At 48.6% G+C, this 22,337-nt stretch overlaps 1 protein-coding gene across 2 annotated transcripts in view; it reads left to right on the top strand.

Annotated features, from left to right (window-relative positions):
• LOC136376341 (radial spoke head 10 homolog B-like) overlaps positions 1–19,316 on the top strand; it is a 41,721-nt gene extending 22,405 nt beyond the window's left edge. For both annotated transcript variants that reach the window (XM_066342304.1, XM_066342305.1), the window contains 9 exons: positions 1,625–1,704; positions 1,808–1,956; positions 7,259–7,366; positions 9,336–9,476; positions 11,651–11,767; positions 13,024–13,117; positions 16,906–17,004; positions 17,857–18,097; positions 18,910–19,316. In XM_066342304.1, the coding sequence (XP_066198401.1) occupies positions 1,625–1,704; positions 1,808–1,956; positions 7,259–7,366; positions 9,336–9,476; positions 11,651–11,767; positions 13,024–13,117; positions 16,906–17,004; positions 17,857–18,097; positions 18,910–19,081 (1,201 nt within the window). In that variant the 3' untranslated portion in view covers positions 19,082–19,316. The remainder of the gene's footprint in view (positions 1–1,624; positions 1,705–1,807; positions 1,957–7,258; positions 7,367–9,335; positions 9,477–11,650; positions 11,768–13,023; positions 13,118–16,905; positions 17,005–17,856; positions 18,098–18,909) is intronic.
• Positions 19,317–22,337: the final 3,021 nt, after the last annotated feature.

Genomic DNA, 22,337 nt, shown 5'->3' with positions numbered 1-22,337 from the left:
AGTGGTGTCGGCAGGACCGCCTTCTGCACACGCCCTCTTTCCCCCTTTCTCTGCTGGTAGAAGCCAGTCCCTGAGCCCACCTCCCACTCTGAGAGGGGCGTTGCGGCCCACTTCCTGCAGGGAGGAGTGACGGTGGCGTCCTTTCTTTTTTTTTTTTTTTTTTTTTTATAATAATTTTATTTTTTTAATGGGGTGACATCAATAAATCAGGATACATATATTCAAAGATAACAAGTCCAGGTTATCTTGTCGTTCAATTATGTTGCATACCCATCACCCAAAGTCAGATTGTCCTCTGTCACCTTTTATCTTGTTTTCTTTGTGCCCCTCCCCCTCCTCCTTTCCCTCTCCCTTTCCCCCCTTCCCCCGTAACCACCACACTCTTATCAATGTCTCTTAGTTTCACTTTTATGTCCCACCTACATATGGAATAATGCAGTTCCTGGTTTTTTCTGATTTACTTATTTCGCTTTGTATCATGTTATCAAGATCCCACCATTTTGCTGTAAATGTTCCGATGTCATCATTTCTTATGTCTGAGTAGTATTCCATAGTGTATATGTGCCACATCTTCTTTATCCAGTCATCTATTGACGGGCTTTTTGGTTGTTTCCATGTCCTGGCCACTGTGAACAATGCTGCAATGAACATGGGGCTGCATGTGTCTTTACGTATCAATGTTTCTGAGTTTTTGGGGTATATACCCAGTAGAGGGATTGCTGGGTCATAAGGTAATTCTATTTTCAGTTTTTTGAGGAACCACCATACTTTCTTCCATAATGGTTGTACTACTTTACATTCCCACCAACAGTGTACGAGGGTTCCTTTTTCTCCACAGCCTCTCCAACATTTGCTATTACCTGTCTTGTTAATAATAGCTAATCGAACAGGTGTGAGGTGGTGTCTCATTGCAGTTTTGATTTGCATTTCTCTAATAGCTAAAGAAGATGAGCATCTTTTCATATATCTGTTGGCCATTTGTATTTCTTCCTGGGAGAAGTGTCTGTTCATATCCTCTCCCCATTTTTTTATTGGATTGTTTGTTTGTTTGTTGTTGAGTTTTATGAGTTCTTTGTATATTTTGGATATTAGGCCCTTATCTGAGCTGTTGTTTGAAAATATCATTTCCCATTTAGTTGGCTTTCTGTTTATTTTGTTATCAGTTTCTCTTGCTGAGCAAAAACTTCTTAGTCTGATGTAGTCCCATTCATTAATTTTTGCCTTCACTTCTCTTGCCTGTGGAGTCAAATTCATAAAATGCTCTTTAAAACCCAGGTCCATGAGTTGAGTACCTATGTCTTCTTCTATGTACTTAATTGTTTCAGGTCTTATGTTTAGATCTTTGATCCATTTTGAGTTAATTTTTGTACAGGGGGACAAACTGTAGTCCAGTTTCATTCTTTTGCATGTGGCTTTCCAGTTTTCCCAGCACTATTTATTGAAGAGGCTTTCTTTTCTCCATTGTGTGTTGTTGGCCCCTTTATCAAAAATTATTTGACTATATATATGTGGTTTTATTTCTGGACTTTCTATTCTGTTCCATTGGTCTGAGTGTCTATTTTTCTGCCAATGCCATGCTGTTTTGATTGTCGTGGCCCTATGGTGGAGTCCTTTCTAACCGCAGACACAGAAGCCCCTCGCTCTCCTTGTGTTTTACAAAGCTGATGAACGAGAACATTCATCCCAACGCCTGCTGCGTAAAAGGTGAGCGCAGAACCAGACCGTTCCACTGAACGCTCTTTCTCCAAAATATAATTTTGTGATCGTTTTTTTTTCCCCCAAATATTTCTTTCTGTGGTATTTTCAGGCAATTTATTCAGTGAGAGACAGCTGGCACTCTGCTTCCTGAATTACAGCGACAGGTGCTGGGAGGTATATACGGCGTACTGCCGGCCGAACGCAGAGCCGCCCCACGAGCTCACCATGAAGATGAGACACTTCCTCTGGATGCTCAGAGTAAGCGCTCACCGCGGACACTAGCCTTCTGTTCACAGGCATTCTGATTTCAGTTAAGGGCGAAAGACGCTAGCCGTGTTATGTGAATAGTGAGGTGAAGACCTGGGCTGAGTTTTCATAGCCATCAAACGTTTCCTGGGTCTCCTGTGGCAGAAAAGAGAAATTCCACCGGCCCGTGGTAGTGGGTGGCTGGAAACAGGGAGTGCCCGCCACTGTGCTTCCCACGGAGGGTTGGGGACGGTGCAGTCGGGGCCTCTGATGTCTTCACTAATGCAGACCTTGCCATTAAAGGAAGGTGGGATGGATATCATTTAAGAAAATTAGCATTCATCAAAAACGTAATTCTAGACCCTGGCTGGGTGCTCAGTGGATGGAACGTCAGCCTGGTGTATGGACATCCTGGGTTTGACTGGGAAGTCAGGGCACACAAGAGAAGCAACCATCTCCTTCCCCTTCTCTCCCTCTTCGCCTCCTGCAGTCAGTGGTTTGACTGGTTTGAGTGTCAGCCCTGGGCACTTAAAATAGCTCGGTTGATTTGAGCATCGGCCCCAGACAGGATTGCCAGTTGGATCCTGATTGGGGCACATGTGGAAGAGTCTGTCTCACTATCTCCCCTCTTCTCACATAAAAAAAAAAAAAAGTAATTTAAAAAAGTTACCAGTTTAGAAAATAGAACATCAAATTTATACAATATTCTCATACTATCGGTATTTTTTGTTTCATAATACTTTTGATTTATCTTGTGGGAAGAAAAATGCTAAAACTAAAAGCAAGGAATACCAGTAAGAGATAGACTGCTTTAAGAAATTTAAGTGTTGTCTATATATATGAAAAATTGACAACCTAGTGTCTATAGGAAAATAGTAGTTTTTGGGTTTTTTTAAAATTTTTTTAATTCATTTTTAGAGAGGAGAGAGAAAGGGAGAGAGAGAGAGACAGAGAGGAGAGAGAAACAGAGAGAGAAGGTGGGGAGGAGCTGGAAGCATCAACTCCCATATGTGCCTTGACTAGGCAAGCCCAGGGTTTTGAACTGGTGACCTCAGCATTTCCAGGTCGACGCTTTATCTACTGCACCACCACAGGTCAGGCAATAGTGGGTTTTTTAAGTAGGTGATTTTACACAGTGGATAGAGTGTTGGCCTGGGACGCTGAGAACTCTGGTTTGAAACCCTGGGGTTGTCTGCCTAAGTGTGGGATCATAGACATGACCCCATGGACGTTGGCTTGAGCCCAAAGGTCGCTGGCTTGAGCAAGGGGTCACTGGCTTGTCTGGAGCTCCCCAATCAAGGCACGTGTGATAAAGCAATCAGTGAACAACTAAAGTGCCGCAACTATGAGTTGATGCCTTTCATCTATTCCTGTCTGTCCCTCTTGCAAAACAAACAAAAAAAAAGTATGTGATTTTTATTTTGGGGTGGAATATTATATAGCTGTTGATTTGTTCACTTTCCCCTGTTCTTCACTGTCCTTTATAATTGAAGAAAGGAGGTCGTGTGTCCCTGCAGATTGGTCAGACAGTTTGGGCTGGCTGCAGCCTCCGAGTTGATGAGCTTGTTTCTCCTTGAGGTTAGAAGCCTGGTTGGATTCAGACTTTTTCCCCTGACAGAGCCACAGCGGTTCTGCGCACTTCCTGTTGCATCACACCCAACGCTCCCTCTCAGGGCCGCTGACACAGACCAGCGGGTTATACGGTGTCAGCACAATCCTTCCATCAGCTCTACCCCGTAAGCCTCTCTCTCATGACTGAGCAGCCCCGGGTGGTCACGGCTAACACCCACACTTCATAACGTGTCCCCCAACCGTAACTCTAATTCTGTCATTCCACCTGCATTGGTTAGCTGTGAATCCTATTTAAAGTCAAGAAGGTGACCTCATCAGCTATTTGATTACTCCGAAATCCAGCCCATCCAGGAAGGAGGGAGAGATGCTCTATTTCCCCTTTTTATTAATTTTCAGGATAAAGGTCTGTGTCCTAGTAATTCTTCAAAGGTGACTGGTAAACTTTTCAAAAAATGATCAACTCTTGGATTTGTACGTATTTCACGTGTTTTCAATCCATTGCCATCATTTCTTTGTTGATGGTCAAAGAGTCTCTTCAAGTCGGGACCTGTTACCTGAATCTATTGATGCTGTTTATCAGTTCTGAAAATTTCCCCAATGTTACTACTTGAATCATTGCTTCTGAACCATTTCTCTCTCTGGGACTCTAACTAAAATATTTTACACTTTATAACACTTTAGCCTCTATTTCTTTTCTCACATCCCATTCTTTTTTTATCTTTGTAGCATACTCAGCATTACTTTTTAAAAAGAATTTACTGATTTTTATAGAGTGAGGAGGAAGGAGGAGTGAGAAGGATTGACTCATGGTTGCTTTACTTGAGTTGTTCATTGCTTGCTTGTCGTCTTTGCCTTGACCTGGGCGAACCCAGGGTTTCGAACCAGCAACCTCAGCATCCTGGGTCGATGCTCTGTCCACTACGCCACCACAGGCCAGGCATCAGCATAATTATTTTGAGATTCATCCAGGTTGTACTGATAGTTCTTTTTCATTGCTGATTGTATCCCATTTGAATACTGCAGTACAAAGATATGTTTATGCGCTCACCTATGGCCACCTGAGTTGTTTACAGTTTGCAGCTGTAATGAGTAAAGACAGTATGGCCTGACCAGGCAGTGACACATACGATATTCTATCCAGGTTTATTTATTCTGACCACCGCCTGGTCAGGATAGAGCGTCGGACTGGGATGTGGAAAATCCAGGTTCGACACCCTGAGGTCACTAGCTTGAGCGCAGGCTCATCTGGTTTGAGCAAAAGCTCACCAGATTGGACCCAAGGTCGCTGGCTCGAGCAAGAGGTTACTCGGTCTGCTGAAGGCCTGCGGTCAAGGCACATATGAGAAAGCAATCAGTGAACAACTAAGGTGTCACAACGAAAAACTGATGATTGATGCTTCTCATCTCTCTCTGTTCCTGTCTCTCTGTCCCTATCTATCCCTCTCTCTGACTCTCTCTGTCTCTGTAAAAAAAAAAAAGACAGTATGAACAATTGTGTACAGGTTTTTCTATGGACACTTTTTATTTCTCTGGGTAAATGCCCAAGACTGTAGTTGTTAGGTTGTGTAATAAATATTTGATTTCTTTTTAAAACTGCTGTTTTATCTTTGAACCCTCCTATCGCATGTCTCATTTCTGCTGGTCATATTCTTAATTTCCAAAAGCTTTCTTCGTTCTTTATCTCTTTTTTCAAGCACTTATTTTTTTATTTTTATACAGGACAGAGAGAGTCAGAGAGAGGGATAGACAGGGACAGACAGACAGGAACGGAGAAAGATGAGAAGAATCAATCATCAGTTTTTCGTTGCGATCAAGCTGGCGACCTCAGGGTCTTGAACCTGGGTCCTCCGCATCCCAGTCTGAGGCTCTATCCACTGCGCCACCGCCTGGTCAGGCACAAGCACTGTTATTTTTTAAACCTGGATAGAATATCATTGTTTTCTTATGCCTCTGAACAAATGAGTGATCTGGGGGAGGGCGCTAAACGGAAAGTGTTTTTCTGCACTCCGCCTCTGTGCCCTCCAAGTCCTGTTCCCCCCGCCCCCATCTGGGTTTGGTCCTCTGGCTCTTGTGTGAAGGCTTTCGCTTTAGTGTGTGGTGAGCCTGGCTGGCCAGTCTTACATAGGACTGGGGCATGATGAGCTGCCCGGGGCCTCTTTGTGGATGAGGGGCACTTGTCACAGATGAGGTTAGATTTCATGGAGCAGCCAGGTCGCTCTGTCCTCCCCCGCCAACGCTCCAGACACCACTCTCTTCTCTCGGATGTTTCATTTTCCAGGAGAGGATTTCTCCTCACTCACTCCTGAGGGACGTAAACCTGGTTTCCAGTTCCTAGAACAGAGCGGAGGGGGAGGGTCCGTGGAGAGGCAGGGCCTTCCCAGGATGCCCTTCCACCTAATCCTTGGTTCAGCAGCACTGTGACGTTACACAGGACTGACTGTTCTCCAGGCCAGATGCGTTCTGGTTCACTATCAGAGAGCAAACCTGCCTTCTGCTCGAAGGTGGAAAGGGTCTTCACCTACTGTCACCTCGTCTCCGTGTGTTCAGCCCTCCCTGCCGTGGGACTTCCAGAGGTGCCTCTGCTCCCCGAGTTCCCACAGCGTCTGCTGACTGCCCTCCCCCCTCCAGCTCTTCGTTCCTCTGCTCTGATGAGTCCGCCACCCAACACGTTCCCACTAACAGAACTGCGCTGATACCTCACGTCCAGATTACCTACGTTCCCATTCTCTCTGTGCTGTAAAAGAGAGCCTCTAAAAGAATCTTCACTGTTACCTTTTAAAAGGATTTTAGGTTAGGAAAAAAAGAGGCGACTACTGATGTTAATCCAGAATGCTTTACAAAATTACCAGTTTTTTTTGTTTGTTTGTTTTTGTATTTTTCTGAAGTTGGAAACGGGGAGGCAGTCAGACAGACTCCTGCATGCGCCCGACCGGGATCCACCCGGCATGCCCACCAGGGGGCGATGCTCTGCCCATCTGGGGCATCGCTCTGTTGCAACCAGAGCCACTCTAGCACCTGAGGCAGAGGCCATGGAGCCATCCCCAGTGCCTGGGCCAACTTTGCTCCAATGGAGCCTTGGCTGTGGGCGGGGAAGAGAGAGACAGGAAGGAGACGGGGAGGTGTGGAGAAGCAGATGGGTGCTTCTCCTGTGTGCTCTGGCCGGCAATCGAACCTGGGACTCCTGCACGCCAGGCCGATGCTCTACCACTGAGCCAACCGGCCAGGGCCATTTTTTTTTTTTTCTGTATTTTTCCAAAGTTAGAAGCAGAGAGGCAGTCAGACAGACTCCCACATGCGCCCGACCGGGATCTACCCAGCATGGCCACCAGGGGGCGATGCTCTGCCCATCTGGGGTGTTGCTCCATTGCAACCAGAGCCATTCTAGTGCCTGAGGCGGAGGCCATGGAAGGGTCTCAGTGCCCGGTCCAACTTTGCTCCAATGGAGCCTTGACTGCAGGAGGAGAAGAGAGAGAGACAGAGAGAAAGGAGAGGGGGAAGAGTAGAGTAGCAGATGGGTGCTTCTTCTGTATGCCCTGACCGGGAATCGAACCCAGGACTTCCACAGGTTGAGCTGATGCACTACCACTGAGCCAACTGGCCAGGGCACAAAATTACCAGTTTTTAATATAATTCATTTCTGGTACATTTTCTTAAAAGTGTATCAATATAAGCTGACATTAAAAAAATATAGCTGTGTGTAATTATAGCCATTATGGTCTGATTGGCTGTGTTTCTTTTACAGGACTTTAAAATGATAAATAAAGAATTAACAGCAACCAAATTTGTGGAGGTCATAGCAGAGGACAATCCTTTTGTGTATGACGGAATTGACTACAACTGTGAACTTGAGGTCTGTAACGAGGTGACACAAGTGGTAATGATCTAATTCAGGCTGTTTGTTTTACCTTGAATACCAAGAACCAAGATTTGGTTGAAAGGAATTCTAACTCAAATACATAAAATCGTGTGTGTGTGTGTGTGTGTGTGTGTTTATCTCCTTGATTATATTAGAAACCTAGAGATTAACATTAAAAATACTTCTGCTGTCAGGACATGATGAACAAAGTCGAAAGAATATAAAGGTACCATATTATTTCATGGATAATTTACTGAGCAATTTAATACATATACACGTCCCGTGCTTTACATGTCATATACTCCAAGAGGCTGATTGATCTGCAGCGAATTAGGGATGAGGGTGTGGGCTTGTTAGCGGTTCTTGCAGCAGGCAGACTCCTTGTGCCAGTTAGTCCAGTGGTCGGCAAACTCATGAGTCAACAGAGCCAAATATCAACAGTGTAACAATTGAAATTTCTTTTGAGAGCCAAATTTTTTAAACTTAAACTATATAGGTAGGTACATTTCTTATCAAGGTAGCGCCCACATGTGGTATTTTGTGGAAGAGCCACACTCACGGGGCCAAACAGCCGCATGTGGCTCGCGAGCCGCAGTTTGCCGACCAGGTTAACAGACCCACCTTTGGGCAGGTCTCAGCCCATCAGACCAGACACCCTGGTGCCGAGGGGATGCTGAGCAGACCCCCTTGGAGAAGCAAGTTTTGGGTCTTCGCTGGAAGCGATGGCTTGTCCCTGGAAGCAGGCCGAGCTCAGGACCGACAGACATAAGAGGTGGTCGAAGCCAGTCCGCGCCAGCCATCTACACACACACACACACACACACACACACACACACACACGGACTCCGCAGGCCCACGTGCTGGGGCCGGGGCCACAGAGGGTGGCAGGGAGGGTCGCAGCTGCTGAGTGGATAACACTTGCACGTCACGGTTGGTGACCAGGTACCACTTTGCTAATTTTCAAGAAAAAAGGAAACGCTTTGGGAAATGACTGTTTTCAATTAGCTATATTACAAAATGTTTCCATCAAAGTAGGAAAAGTGACTTACAAATCTAACGCTAAAACATATAGCATAATAGGTTGTTATTCTTTTTTAGTGAGAGGAAGAGAGAGAGAGAGAGAGAAGCAGCATCAAACTGTAGTTGCGTCACTTTAGTTGTTCACTGATTTCTTCTCATCCGTGCCTTGACCTGGGGGCTCAAGCCAAGCCAGTGACCTCTTGCTCAAGCTGGCAACCTTGGGCTTCAAGCCGCGACCATGGGGTCATATTTATGATCCCACGCTCATGCTGGCGAACCTGCACTCAAGCTGGATGAGCCTGTGCTCAAGCCAGCAACCTTGGGGTTCTGAACCTGGGACCTCAGCGTCCCAGGTCAACACCCAATGCACTGCACCACCACCGGTCAGGCCATAATAGGTCTCTTATTTATTTATTTATTTATTTATTGTATTTTTCTGAAGTTGGAAATGGGGAGGCAGACAGACTCCCGCATGCGCCCGACCGGGATCCGCCCAGCATACCCACCAGGGGGCGATGCTCTGCCCGCTGGGGCATTGCTTTGTTGCAACCAGAGCCATTCTAGCGCCTGAGGCAGAGGCCATAGAGCCGTCCCCAGTGCCCGGGCCAACTTTGCTCCAATGGAACCTTGGCTGCGGGAGGGGAAGAGAGAGACAGAGAGGAAGGAGAGAGGGAGAGGTGGAGAAGCAGATGGGCGCTTCTCCTGTGTGCCCTGGCCAGGAATCGACCCCGGGACTCCTGCACACCAGGCTGACGCTCTACCACTGAGCCAACTGGCCAGGGCCTATAGTAGGTCTTTTAAATGAAGTAGGTTTGATTGCAAATTGGTATACCCACAATCCTTAAGCACTGAAGAGACGTCTTCTCTGGAGTGTAGGACTCCGAGTTGAGGTGCTGACTGAGCACAAGGTCAGGATGAACAAGACCATTTTCCTCTGTTTCAGCTGGTTTTCTTGGAATTCTTTGAAGCTCTCTTAAGCTTTGCGTTCATCTCCGTTACTGACCGAATGACTAAGTCTATAAGTTTTCCAAATGATGACTTCACTGTAAACAAACCTGGAAGAAGTTCTAGGACAGAAAATAAGGTAACGAGCAATATCTTAGCATGCAGAGCAAGAAATGGTTTTATTCTGGAATGGTTAAACCATCCTCAAAACTGTCCTCAGCTTTTGTAACCCTTCAAGAAATAATTTAAGACTTCTCTTCACATTTTTTTTTCTTTCATTTTTCTGAAGCTGGAAACAGGGAGAGACAGTCAGACAGACTCCCGCATGCGCCCGACCGGGATCCACCCGGCACGCCCACCAGGGGCAACGCTCTGCCCACCAGGGGGCGATGCTCTGCCCATCCTGGGCGTCGCCATGTTGCGACCAGAGCCACTCTAGCGCCTGAGGCAGAGGCCACAGAGCCATCCCCAGTGCCCGGGCCATCTTTGCTCCAATGGAGCCTTGGCTGCGGGAGGGGAAGAGAGAGACAGAGAGGAAAGCGTGGTGGAGGGGTGGAGAAGCAAATGGGCGCCTCTCCTATGTGCCCTGGCCGGGAATCGAACCCGGGTCCTCCGCACGCTAGGCCAACGCTCTACCGCTGAGCCAACTGGCCAGGGCCACATTTTTTTAAGTTAGAGAAAATGTATTTCCTGGCCACAACCCAAGAAGCAGACTCCTAGCCCCCCCCCCCCAAAAAAAAGTAATGAAGGTCAGAGTGCTTACAAACTTGCTGGGTGGGCTGTGAGTCTTACAATGCCCGAGAAGTATTGTTCTGAGATGTTTCGTTACAGGATGCAGCGTGTGCGAGGGTGGTGAGCCTGCCCCCGGGGTGAAGTGCTGAGGGACAGCTCCTGAGTGTGTGTGGGATGCCAGATGGGTCCCTGGGGTGGGGGGCCTCCTCACGGGGCTGGGCCCTGGCCTTCCCTGAGAGACTGTGGGGGGTTGGGGGCAGGGGCAGTAATTTCCTGAAGCCCAGATCCGGTGCTGCGCACCCTGAGACAAAGCAGTTTTGGGTGGGGGTTTCAGGTTGGTGGGCTCGAATGATTTCTGATTTTTGAGCCATTTATTTGGAGCCACAAGGGAGTCTTGGGGGCCAGGGCGCCCCACAGCTGCAAAATTCTTCAGAGCTGCTCATGCAGGAGCCCTCTCATTGTGGTTGGTCTAAGGACAGACACCATGAACCCTGGGCTGGACCTTGGGCCCTTCATGTGCTGGAAGCTTCCTGTTCAACTTGAACGGCTCAGGGTTCATCCCTGCAGCCAGATACGCCTCCTCCGGGCTGAAGACGTGACTGGGTTCCAGCTCTCGGCTCTGAGGGAAGTGCATGTCCACCTTAAGTCCATCCATGATCTTATGGATGGTGTCACCACGGCCTCTGGCCACTGATTGTGAACATTCTGGTCCAGGGATCGTCCTCAGACACCATCGGACCTGCTTCACTTCCGGATGTCGGTGTGGTGTTTCAAAATAAACAAACACTTACATTCATACAGGGGAGCGTGAGTCAGTGATGAAACGACTCATGACACACATAACACCACACATGAATCAAAACGAGTATGCTGGCTGAAAGAAGGGTATATGCTGCTGTGATGATACAAGGTATATAAAATTCTAGAAAGTGCACAGTAACCTGTGGTGACAGAAAAAGCATGTCAGCGGTGCCTGAGGGTGGGGACGGGGGTTTAGCAAGAGGCACAGGAAATTTTCGGGGGTGACGGATATGTTCACTGTTTTGACTGAGGTGGTTTCATCCATTAGGACACTATGTGTAGTTTATTGTAAATAGCACTTTATTAAAATTGCGTGGCCCTGGCCGGTTGGCTCAGTGGTAGAGTGTTGGCCTGGCATGTGGAAGTCCCAGGTTCAATTCCCAGTCAGGACACCAGAAGAAGCACCCATCTGATTCTCCACCCTTCCCCTTCTCCTATCTCTCTGCCTCTCTCTTCCCCTCCCGCAGCCAAGGCTCCATTGGAGTAAAGTTGGCCCAGGTGCTGAGGATGGTTCCATGGCCTCTGCCTCAGGCGCTAGAATGGCTCCAGCTGCAACAGAGCAAAACCCAGATGGGCAGAGCATCGCCCCCTGGTGGGCGTGCCGGGTAGATCCCGGTCAGGCACATGTGGGAGTCTGTCTGACTGCCTCCCTGCTTCTAACTTCAGAAAAATACAAAACAAAAACAAAAGAAAAAAACATGTAAAATCATGTGTATTTATGTCTGTCTCCACGGAAACCAGAAATTCTCTCACGGGTTTGTCCTTGCTTCCAATCCCCAGAACAGGAGTCTGGCCACAGTCATGAGCGAGGACTCCGATGCGACCGGGGGAGGCACCACGTCCTCTTCCAGCAAGATGGGGCTCCTGTTTGATTTCAGCAAAGTCAAGCTACCAGAGGTTTGTATTTACAGCGAACCCCAGAGACATAGCACGTGGTTGTGGTTTCACCACTGTTGTGCACCTGCTGTGTGAGGACGCTCTTCTCTGTGCTCGGGAATCGTGCCGTGAACAAAAGCCCGTCCTCTCGTGGACTGGACCTTCTAGTGAGATGATGACAGGTGCCCTCAGGAACAGCTAACACCCATGGGGTGCTTGCCAGGCACTTCCTGGGCACTCGCCCCCGCAATGCTCCCCGCAGCAGTTCGGGGCTGTTACCATCTGCAGGTGGGAAGCGGGGCACAGAAAGGTTAAGTGACGTGCCCACAGCCTCGGAACCAGGACGCGGAGGAGTTGGGGATCGTGCGCGGTGGTCTGGCTCCGGCTCTGCCGGTGAGCACGGCGCCACCGTACTTGACTCTTAGGGGGCAGAAGCGGCAGGAAGGGGCAGGTAGGGAGGTCTTCTGACGAAGTGACCTTCGAGCGTTCCTGAAGGAAGGGAGGTGCCCCCGTGTAATGACCCGGGGCTCACATTGTGGACAGAACCGGGCAGCAGTGGGCAGAGCCACGCCGCACGGCTCAGGAAGGTGCACGCTGGCAGCGGAGGGCCAGCCCAGGGCAGCGTCTGGCCCCGGTGGGGGAGGTGAAGGCCCCCGCCACCCCCCGAGCAGAGGGACCAACGGGCTCGCTGTGGCTTCGCTGCTGCCCAGTCAGGGAGCCCCCGGAATCATCTGAAGGCATTTTGAAAGCCATGGAGTCTGAGAGGGAAAGACAGGAGAAGATGATTGCAAGACTTTTGGCCAGAACGACTGGAATTAGAGTCACCATTGACCGTGGAGGGGAGACGAGATTGGGGCAAAACGAAGGGGTTGGTTTTGGACTAAGACACATGTCATCCAAGTGGTGACAGCAAGTGGCACGGCCGGGTACACAGATGTGGAGAGTGAGACCTAGCTGGAGACAGAAGTGTGGGTGCAAACAGCATGCCTATGGCAATTAAAGCATTAACATAGGAACGTCAGTAGGGTTAACTCTGTACAGTACTGTCTCAAATCTTTGGTTTCTTAGGGGGGGCTTGCAGTAGGTGCAAGAACTGTTACTCATTTTCTTAGTAGTATAAATGTCACTATTTTATACAGGTTAAAAATAGTCAAGGTAGCTTAAAGAGAAGGGCCTCATGAACAATTTTCTAAATTACTTATAATATAGAAAATTAGTTTTAGTCCATAATGATGCAGAAATAATATTTTGCTTTGTGATTATTTTAAATATAAAAGCGCAAGTCCGGGAGGTCTCTAAGTGATGACAGAATTTCCAAGATGAATTTCAGATGTCTAGGAAAAGGGCTAACCTCTCCTTTATCTCAAAATGGTGAGTATTTGAATTGTAGAACTTTAATTTTGACAAAACTGTTGCTTATAAATGATTTAGTTTATAAAAAAAATGTATGACTCTTTTAAAACAAACACGGTTTTATGTATGTATATAAAGTTAGGCTGGGCCCTGGCCGGTTGGCTCAGCGGTAGAGCGTCGGCCTGGCGTGTGGGGGACCCGGGTTCGATTCCCGGCCAGGGCACATAGGAGAAGTGCCCATTTGCTTCTCCACCCCCCCCTCCTTCCTCTCTGTCTCTTTCTTCCCCTCCCGCAGCCAAGGCTCCATTGGAGCAAAGATGGCCTGGGCGCTGGGGATGGCTCCTTGGCCTCTGCCCCAGGCGCTAGAGTGGCTCTGGTCGCGGCAGAGCATCGCCCCTGGTGGGCGTGCCAGGTGGATCCCGGTCGGGCGCATGTGGGAGTCTGTCTGACTGTCTCTCCCCGTTTTCAGCTTCAGAAAAATACAAAAAAAAAAAAGTTAGGCTGGTACTGCTGCTTCCAATTCTGCCGCCTGCTTGACCGAGTTCGCTTTGAAGGCGTGATCTTACTAAGGTTGTTGTTTTTTGTTTGTTTATGTTTTTTCAGTTTTATTGAGGTATAATTGACTTACATTGCTGTATAAGTTTAAGGTGTACAACATAGTGATCTGACATACCGTATTTTTTGCTCCATAAGACGCACCTGACCATAAGACACACCTAGAGTTTTAAGGAGGAAAATAAAAAAAAAACATTCTGAACCAAATGGTGTGTTAAAATATTTAATAAAATACCGTATTTTTCGCTCCATAGGATGCACGGGCATTTTCCTTTCCACTTTTAGGGGGGGGAAATGCGTTTTATGGAGCGAAAAATACGGTATGTGTTATGAAATGATTACCACAATGTTTAATTAATAGCCATCAAGTCATAGAGATACCAAAAAAAGAAATGTTTTTCTTATGATTTGCACTCTTAACGATAGCCTTCATGCTGCACATTGTATCCCTGCTGCTATTTATCTTATACATGGAAGTCTGCACTTCTTGACTGCCATCTAATTCCCCTTCCCCCGCTTCCGGTAACCACAAATCGGATCTCCTTTTCTATGAACTTTTTAAATGGTGGTGTTAGGATTACGTATAAGTGAGATCATAAGTGTTTGTCTTTCATTGCTTGACTTCTCTCACTTAGCATAATACCCTCAAGTCCGTCTCTATTGTTGCAAATGACAGGATTTCCTCCTTTTTTATGGCTGAACTATTGAATATATGGACCACAACTTCTTCATCCGTTCCTCTGTTGAATACTGGGGTTATGTGAATATTGTGAGTCCTGCTGCTATGAACAAGGCGCACAGATACGTCTTTGACCCTGTCTTTTCCTTTTCCTGTGGCTAAACACCCACAAGTGGGATTGCGGGATGATCAGGTCATTCTATTTTTAACATTTTGAGGAACTGCCACACTATTTTCCATAGTGGTTGCCCCAGTTTACATTCCTCCAGTATGCAAGGGTTCCCTTTCCTCTACAGCCTCACCAACATGTTGTTTCTTGTCTTTTTGATGATGGCCATTCTCATAGGCCTGAGGTACTATCCCAGATGGTTTTGATTTGCATTTCCCTGTTGATAAGTGACATGTGGAGCTGCTTTTCATGTTCCTGTTGACCGTACGGATGTCTTTGGAAAGAAGTCTACTCGGGTCCTCTGCTCATTCTTTTTTTTTTTTGGTATTTTTCTGAAGTTGGAAACGGGGAGGAGGTCGGACAGACTCCTGCATGCGCCCGACCGGGATCCACCTGGCACGCCCACCAGGGGGTGATGCTCTGCCCATCCAGGGTGTTGCTCTGTTGCAACCAGAGCCATTCTAGCACCTGAGGCAGAGACCATGGAGCCATCCTCAGTGCCCGGGCCATCTTTGCTTCAATGGAGCCTCGGTTGCGGGAGGGGAAGAGAGAGACAGAGAGGAAGGAGAGGGGGAGGGGTGGAGAAGCAGATGGGTGCTTCTCCTGTGTGCCCTGGCCGGGAATCGAACCCGGGACTTCCGCACGCCAGGCCGACGCTCTACCACTGAGCCAACCGGCCAGGGCCCCTCTGCTCATTCTTAAATTAGATTGCATTTTGTTATTGAGTTGTATGAGGTCTTTAGGTATTTTGGATATTAACCCCTTCTCAGACAGATGACATGCAAACATTTCCTCCATTCTGTATGTTTCCATTTTGCTGATGGTTCCTTTGCTGTGCAGAAGCTTCTTAGTGTCCCTCAAGCTTCTGTATGCCTAAATAATATAGATAATTAGTTTAGGACAGAGGTGCCTGAGTGGCAGTGCTGACTGCCAGGAGAGAAACCTATCGGAGATTTAACTAACCAGTGACACTGAGGGGGTCTCATTCGCTTTGGTTTTTAAAGATGCTCAAGTTAGGTCCTGGCTGGTTGGCTCAGTAGATAGAGCATCGGCCAGGTGTGTGAAAGTCCTGGGTTTCATCCCTGGTCATGGCACACAGGAGAAGTGACCATCTGCTTCTCTTCCCCTCCCTCTTTCTCTTCTCTCCCTCTTCCCCTCTCACAGCTAGTCAAGCATTGGCCCTGGGTGCTGAGGATAGCTTGGTTGATCTGAGCATCGGCCCCGGACAGGAGTTGCTGGGTGGGTCCTGGTTGGGGCACATGCAGGAGTCTCTATCTCCTCTCAACTCACATTAAAACAAAACAAAAAAAAGCCTGACCAGGCAGTGGCGCAGTGGATAGAGTGTCGGACTGGGATGCAGAGGACCCAGGTTCGAGACCCCGAGGTTGCCAGCTTGAGCACGGGCTCATCTGGCTTGAGCAAAAAGCTCACCAGCTTGGACCCAAGGTCACTGGCTCGAGCAAGGGGTTACTCATTCTGCTGAAGGCCCGCAGTCAAGGCACATATGAGAGGGCAGTCAATGAACAACTAAGGTGTCGCAACAAAAAACTAATGATTGATGCTTCTCATTTCTCTCGATTCCTGTCTGTCTGTCCCTATCTATCCCTCTCTCTCTGACTCTCTATCTCTGAAAAACAAACAAAAAACCCCCAAAACAAAACAAAAAAACAAAAACAAAAACAAAGGCTCAAGTTATAAAGAACAGAATAAAACCCTTATTCAGTCTCTCAAATTCCTCTTAATACAATGTATCCGTAAAGTCATGGTGCACTTTTAACTGATCACAGGAAAGCAACAAAAGACGATAGAAATGTGAAATCTGCACCAAATAAAAGAAAAACCCTCCCAGTTTCTGTAGGATGATGTGGCAGCATGTGCGCATGCGCAGATGATGACGTAACACCGTGTATACAGTGGAGCAGCCCACGGCCATGCCAGTCAAGATGTGGACGGTACAGAGGAAAGTTCAGTGAGTTCTGTGGCTCGCTAAATTAGAATCCGTGACCAAAGTGCAACGTGAATATCGGTGCGTTTATAACGAGGCGCCCCCACATAGGAATAACATTACTCGGTGGGATAAGCAGTTGAAGGAAACCGGCAGTTTGGTGGAGAAACCCCGTTCTGGTAGGCCATCAGTCAGTGATGAGTCTGTAGAGGCTATCCGGGATAGCTACCTAAGGAGCCCTAAAAAATCTGTGCGTGAGCCCACATTGAACTGCACAGGTATGGAACTGGGAGAGTTTTCCTTTTATTTGATGCAGATTTCACATTTCTATCGTCTTTTGTTGCTTTCCTGTGACCGGTCAAAAGTGCCTCATGACTTTACGGACACACTGTATATATTTTTTCATAGTCAAGTCACTCTATCATTCTGTCTGCTGACTGCATTTTGTCCTCTCCCAGCTGCTCCTCAGCCCTGTCCACAGTGGCCGCCACCTTCATGCCTCTCCTTCTGTTGGGGTCACCCAGAGCCTCATGGTCTTCTTACTAAAGAAGAACCAGGTATGTTGGGCTTGAAAAGCAACACACCATCCAACCACTTGGAAACTGAATGCAAACCAAACAACAAAAAGCCCCACCAAAACCAAATTTTAGAGAAAATAAAATCGCATTGCTGAGAATACTCAGAAAATTGAAATAGCTTAAACACCACCCAGAAGGTATGGTCAAAACCATAAAGTAAATCTATAGAAATTAAACGTGTTCGCTATCAAACAAGAAAACATCGTAACCTACACATGCAGCCCAGAACGAGGAGAGCAAGGAGAAAAGCATTAACAAAATAAACTCACAAGTGATATGTAAGAAAACAAAATATTAATGCTCATCAGGATATCTCCCAGACAGCCCCGAACTACCGGGGCACTGTCTGCCCAGAATCAACTGTTTTACACCCGCTCCGCAGCGGGTCTCTGCGGCCTCTGCCGCAGAAGCCGCCTCCTACGCAAGCCTGCGCTGTTCGGCTCGCAGTTCAAGGCTGCCCATTATTTTCTTAATGGGCACTTGGACACTGCCTTTAAAGACGATGTACTCAAATGCCAAGGGTCCCCCCGCTCCGAAACAGGGAAAGTGGTGTACATTTTCTAAAACTGTACTTTTAGGAAACAACAAAAAAGCAAGCTATTTAGAAAATAAAGCCCAGCTACCAGGAGACTCCAAGGAAATGCTGACAGTCACAGCTACGGCCGACCTGGTGATACGGCCTCGTCCCAGGTCGTCCGAGCAGCTACTTCAGCCCCCCCCTGTCCTCCAGGGGGCGGGGGACCCGCCACAGCGAGGGGCAGAGGGTGGGCATTGGCCCGGAGGTCACTGCAGAACTGAACGGATGTTCACGGAAGTCCCACCTTCTTGCAGAGCAGAAAGAACCACTCGAGGACGAACAAAACCACAGTCCCGCCCCGGGCGTCACCAGCGTGCACCCGGGCGTCACCAGCGTGCACCCGTGCGTCACCAGCGTGCACGTCTTCCTCGTGCACATCCTCTTCCAAGCACACAGGCACGAGGAGGCCCTCTGGGAGACGGCGAGGGAGAAGGGGCTCTGGCACACAGTGACGGCCACACAGCAGCCGGCGGAGGACGGCGAGCTGGAGGCCAGGTAAGGGGCGCGCCGCGCGGCCGCCCTCCCGCCACCGCACACAGTCCCCACCCTTCCTTCCGCGGGCTCTCATGACCAGGACACGGCTTCCTAAGAGCGACCTGTCCTCAGGGGGTCCCGACAGCCTATGGCCACCTGTTCTCTCTCCTGGTTGTCCGAGATGGTGGTGACATCTGTGTCCCCAGGCTCACACGAAGAGGCAGGGCGATGCGGTGGCTGAGAGAGACCACAGAGCTCGACTGCCTAGGTTCAAATCCCAGGTGGCCCTGGGCAGGGTCCGCCACTGTGTGCCTCTGTTTCCTCGTCTGTAAGCCGGAGACGATACCCCATAGGACCGTGGGGAGGATTCAGTGAGCTAAGGTTTGGAAGGCGTCTAAAACAATGACTGGCACCCGGGGGGAGCCCCGTAAAACTGCACACGCCCCTTTCTAGAGCCGCTGTCCGGGGACAGTTCTAGGCAGGCACGCTGGCCCCGAGGACAGACCCCTTCTTTCAGGGCAGTGGTGCATCTCAAGCCTGTAGGTCTGCTGAAGGCATTAAACTATTACATAAGAAAAAATACTATACTAAGAAGTATAGTATTTTCAAAAGGCTATTTACCAGCTGCTGGTTGTTGTAGAGAAGAATGGTTCACAAGTCCCTGTAGATATTTTCTAGGGATCACTTCGTTTCCGGGAAAGTGATAACTTAGTTTTGTTGGCAAAAACTATTGACATCAAGGTAGGGACTACTTTACACCCCACATATACCATAACGCTGGGAAATTATATAGGAAAAAGAAAAAACACCCTGCTGTTTGCTTCTGGTAATAGGCTGAATAGTTTGCGAGAGGAAGAAGCCAGAAGACCAGAGTATGAGGTGGACATCATGGTGATCAAGGAACCGGTAGAGGTCTCTTCCTCACCCGTCACACCGAGCCCCCCGAAAGAGGACACAGTGGTGGCCCAGTCCAAATCCATCATAACTAAGAGAAAGAAAAAGTAGAGGTTCCTGGGTGAGTGAAGGAGCCACAAGAATAAACAGATGGAAAAGGAGTTTAGAACCAGCGCACTGTCACCAACTTCCTGACCAGCACAGTTGTCTGACTTCCTGTCCCGGCGTGTCGGAAGTTGCACCACCTGGGCCCTCTGCGTTTCGGCTTTTTTCTAAGGCGGGGGTCACTGAAATGCCTGCATTGGACAACTGAGCTGAATGAAAATACATGTATGTGGGTAGTAAATGAGTGTCTATTCAGTATGATTTTTATTCAGTATGACTGGAGATCAAGCTTAGAATCTGATAAAACCCATCAGATACCAGCGGTGAGTAGATGCAGTTCACGAAACATTTCTTCAGGCTCCCTTCCCCAGAACAGCTCCTTTGCCCCTGGTAACCCTGTGTCCACGTCCCACCTGGCCTTCACACGCCACCTCGGACGTGGCTCCTCTCCTGCCCCTTGCCCACGAGTCACAGCACCGCAGACAACATGGTGTGGGGCAGAGGCTGAGTGACAGGACCAGGAGCTGGTGTGCCGTCGGGGTTAAATGAGTACTTGGTCTCTGCTAGAAAAATGTAAGAGCTAATAGTTTGTTTTAAAATTTATGAACTGCCTGACCAGGTTGTGGCGCAGTGGATAGAGCATTGGACTGGGATGCGGAGGACCCAGTTTCGAGACCCCGAGGTCGCCAGCTTGAGCGCGGGCTCATCTGGTTTGAGCAAAAGCTCACCAGCTTGGACCCAAGGTTACTGGCTTGAGCAAGGGGTTACTCAGTCTGCTGAAGGCCCATGATCAGGACACATATGAGAAAGCAATCAGTGAACTACTAAGGTGTCACAATGAAAAACTGATAATTGATGCTTCTCATCTCTCTCCGTTCCTGTCTGTCTGTCCCTGTCTATCCCTCTCTCTGACTCTCTGTCTCTGTAAAAGAAAAAAAAAAAAAAAGGCCCTGGCCAGTTGGCTCAGCGGTACAGTGTTGGCCTGGCGTGCGGGGAACCCGGGTTCGATTCCCGGCCAGGGCACATAGGAGAAGCGCCCATTTGCTTCTCCACTCCCCGCCTTCCTCTCTGTCTCTCTCTTCCCCTCCCGCAGCCAAGGCTCCATTGGAGCAAAGATGGCCTGGGTGCTGGGGATGGCTCCTTGGCCTCTGCCCGAGGCGCTAGAGTGGCTCTGGTCGCAGCAGAGCGACGCCCTGGAGGGGCAGAGCATCGCCCCCTGGTGGGCAGAGCTTCGCCCCTGGTGGGCGTGCCGGGTGGATCCCGGTCGGGCGCATGCGGGAGTCTGTCTGACTGTCTCTCCCCGTTTCCAGCTTCAGAAAAATACAAAAAAAAAAAAAAAAAAAATTATGAACCAATAAAAACACAATCTACAGCTTCCAAAGTAGCAGAAGGAAGGAAACCACCATCCAACACAAACCTGGGAAAAGGAAAAACAACAAAGAAGAAAGATGGAAACAGAAAACAGAAGATGGTGAGAGAAGTCCCAGGATGGCAGGAATCACCTGGCGAAACAGGCTCAACCCACCTCGTCCCAGAGGTACTTAGATTGGATTAAAAAATCGACATTCACTTCACTGCTACTCTTTACAAGGGAAACATCTTCCACACAAAGCCATACTGAGGCCCTGGCTGGGTAGATAGATCAGTCAGAACATCATCCATAAGCCAAGGTTGTGGGTTCAATCCTCGGGCAGGGAGGGCACGTGCAAGAACCAACTAATGGATGCATGGATGAGTGGAACAACAAAGTGCTGTTTCTCACTAAAATCAAAAATAAAATTTTAAAACCATATAGAAAGGATAAAATATTGAAAAAGGATGTACCCAGGTACCAGGAGACTCCAAGGAAATGCTGACAGTCACAGCTACGGCCGGCCTGATGATACGGCCTTGTCCCAGGTCGTCCGAGCAGCTACTTCAGCCCCCTCGGGAGACCCACCACAGCGAGGGGCAGAGGGTGGGCACTGGCCCGGAGGTCATTGCAGAACTGAACGGATGTTCACGGAAATCCCACCTTCTTGCAGAGCAGAAAGAACCACTCGAGAACGAACAAAACCACAGTCCCGCCCCGGGCGTCACCAGCGTGCACCCGTGCCTCACCAGCGTGCACGTCTCCCTCGTGCACATCCTCTTCCAAGCACACAGGCACGAGGAGGCCCTCTGGGAGACGGCGAGGGAGAAGGGGCTCTAGCACACGGTGACAGCCACACAGTGGCCGGCGGAGGATGGCGAGCTGGAGGAAAATCTAATCATGATGGTTAGACTAGCAAGCAATATTTTAAAGGTAGACAAAATAGAAATTAAGGCAAACATCTGCATTATATGGATAAAAATGAAAATGAAAAAGGACCAACAACCAGAAGGATGCAGGCTCAGGCGCATCTCACGTGCTGGCCTTGCAAAAGCAGCCTCAGGGAAGAAATCCTGAGGGAAGAAACGGGTCAGCAAGAGGAACATTCAGTAAGGATATAGGTAATTTAAGCAACTAAAAAATTCTGAACTAACACAGAAACCAGAATGCAACAGAAGAAACAATGACTACCTTTTTGGTAGAAATGTGTAAGTTTCAAATCGTACATCAGAGACCTACTCTAATTACACTGCAATTAATGTCAGTAATGAACGCACACTATTAAGCAAGCCTCAGATCATGGGAAACTGAACCCATACAATCTTAAGTAACTCCTGGTTAAGAGGAAATCGTGATGGAAGTTGTGAATTACGTAAGACATTCAAGAGACTGCCAGCTGATGCGAAGTTTGCCCCCTCCTCCCTAACTCAGCAGGCTCATGCGGGTCAGGGGAGGGGGAGTCTAGAGCCCCTGCTATTGATAGGACCAGGGTAGTTCCAGTGTTCTAAGACCATACCTGGCTAGTTTTCACCTAAACTTCGGGATGTCCCGACCACTAAGGTTAGCTTATGTTAAATAAAATTCAGCCGGCTCCATCCCAGCCGTCCGGCTGCATGCAGAGTGTGGTGACCTGGGAGTTCTACGTGACAGACAAAAATGCTTTATGTTTAAATCACACTGGGGCACCTTCACCAATAGGTCTAAAAATCACATCAGCACTCAAGAGAAAAACCAAGTCTAGCAATTACTTTGGGCAAATGCCTTAATTCACCACGTGAGGTGCAGTGACCATGGAAGGGACCCAAACTCTGAGAAGCTCTCGCTGCTGGTCCCCCCTCCAGGACGCGCCAGGGACCCGCTGGCCAGTGTGGTCTGTGAACAGGCGACAGGAGAGAGACTTGGTGCAGAACC

This window comes from Saccopteryx leptura, chromosome 6 (genome assembly GCF_036850995.1).
Source record: "Saccopteryx leptura isolate mSacLep1 chromosome 6, mSacLep1_pri_phased_curated, whole genome shotgun sequence".
Lineage (NCBI taxonomy): Eukaryota > Metazoa > Chordata > Mammalia > Chiroptera > Emballonuridae > Saccopteryx > Saccopteryx leptura.
The sequence above is the reverse complement of the archived record's forward strand: the minus strand, read 5'-3'. Positions and strand labels throughout refer to the sequence as shown.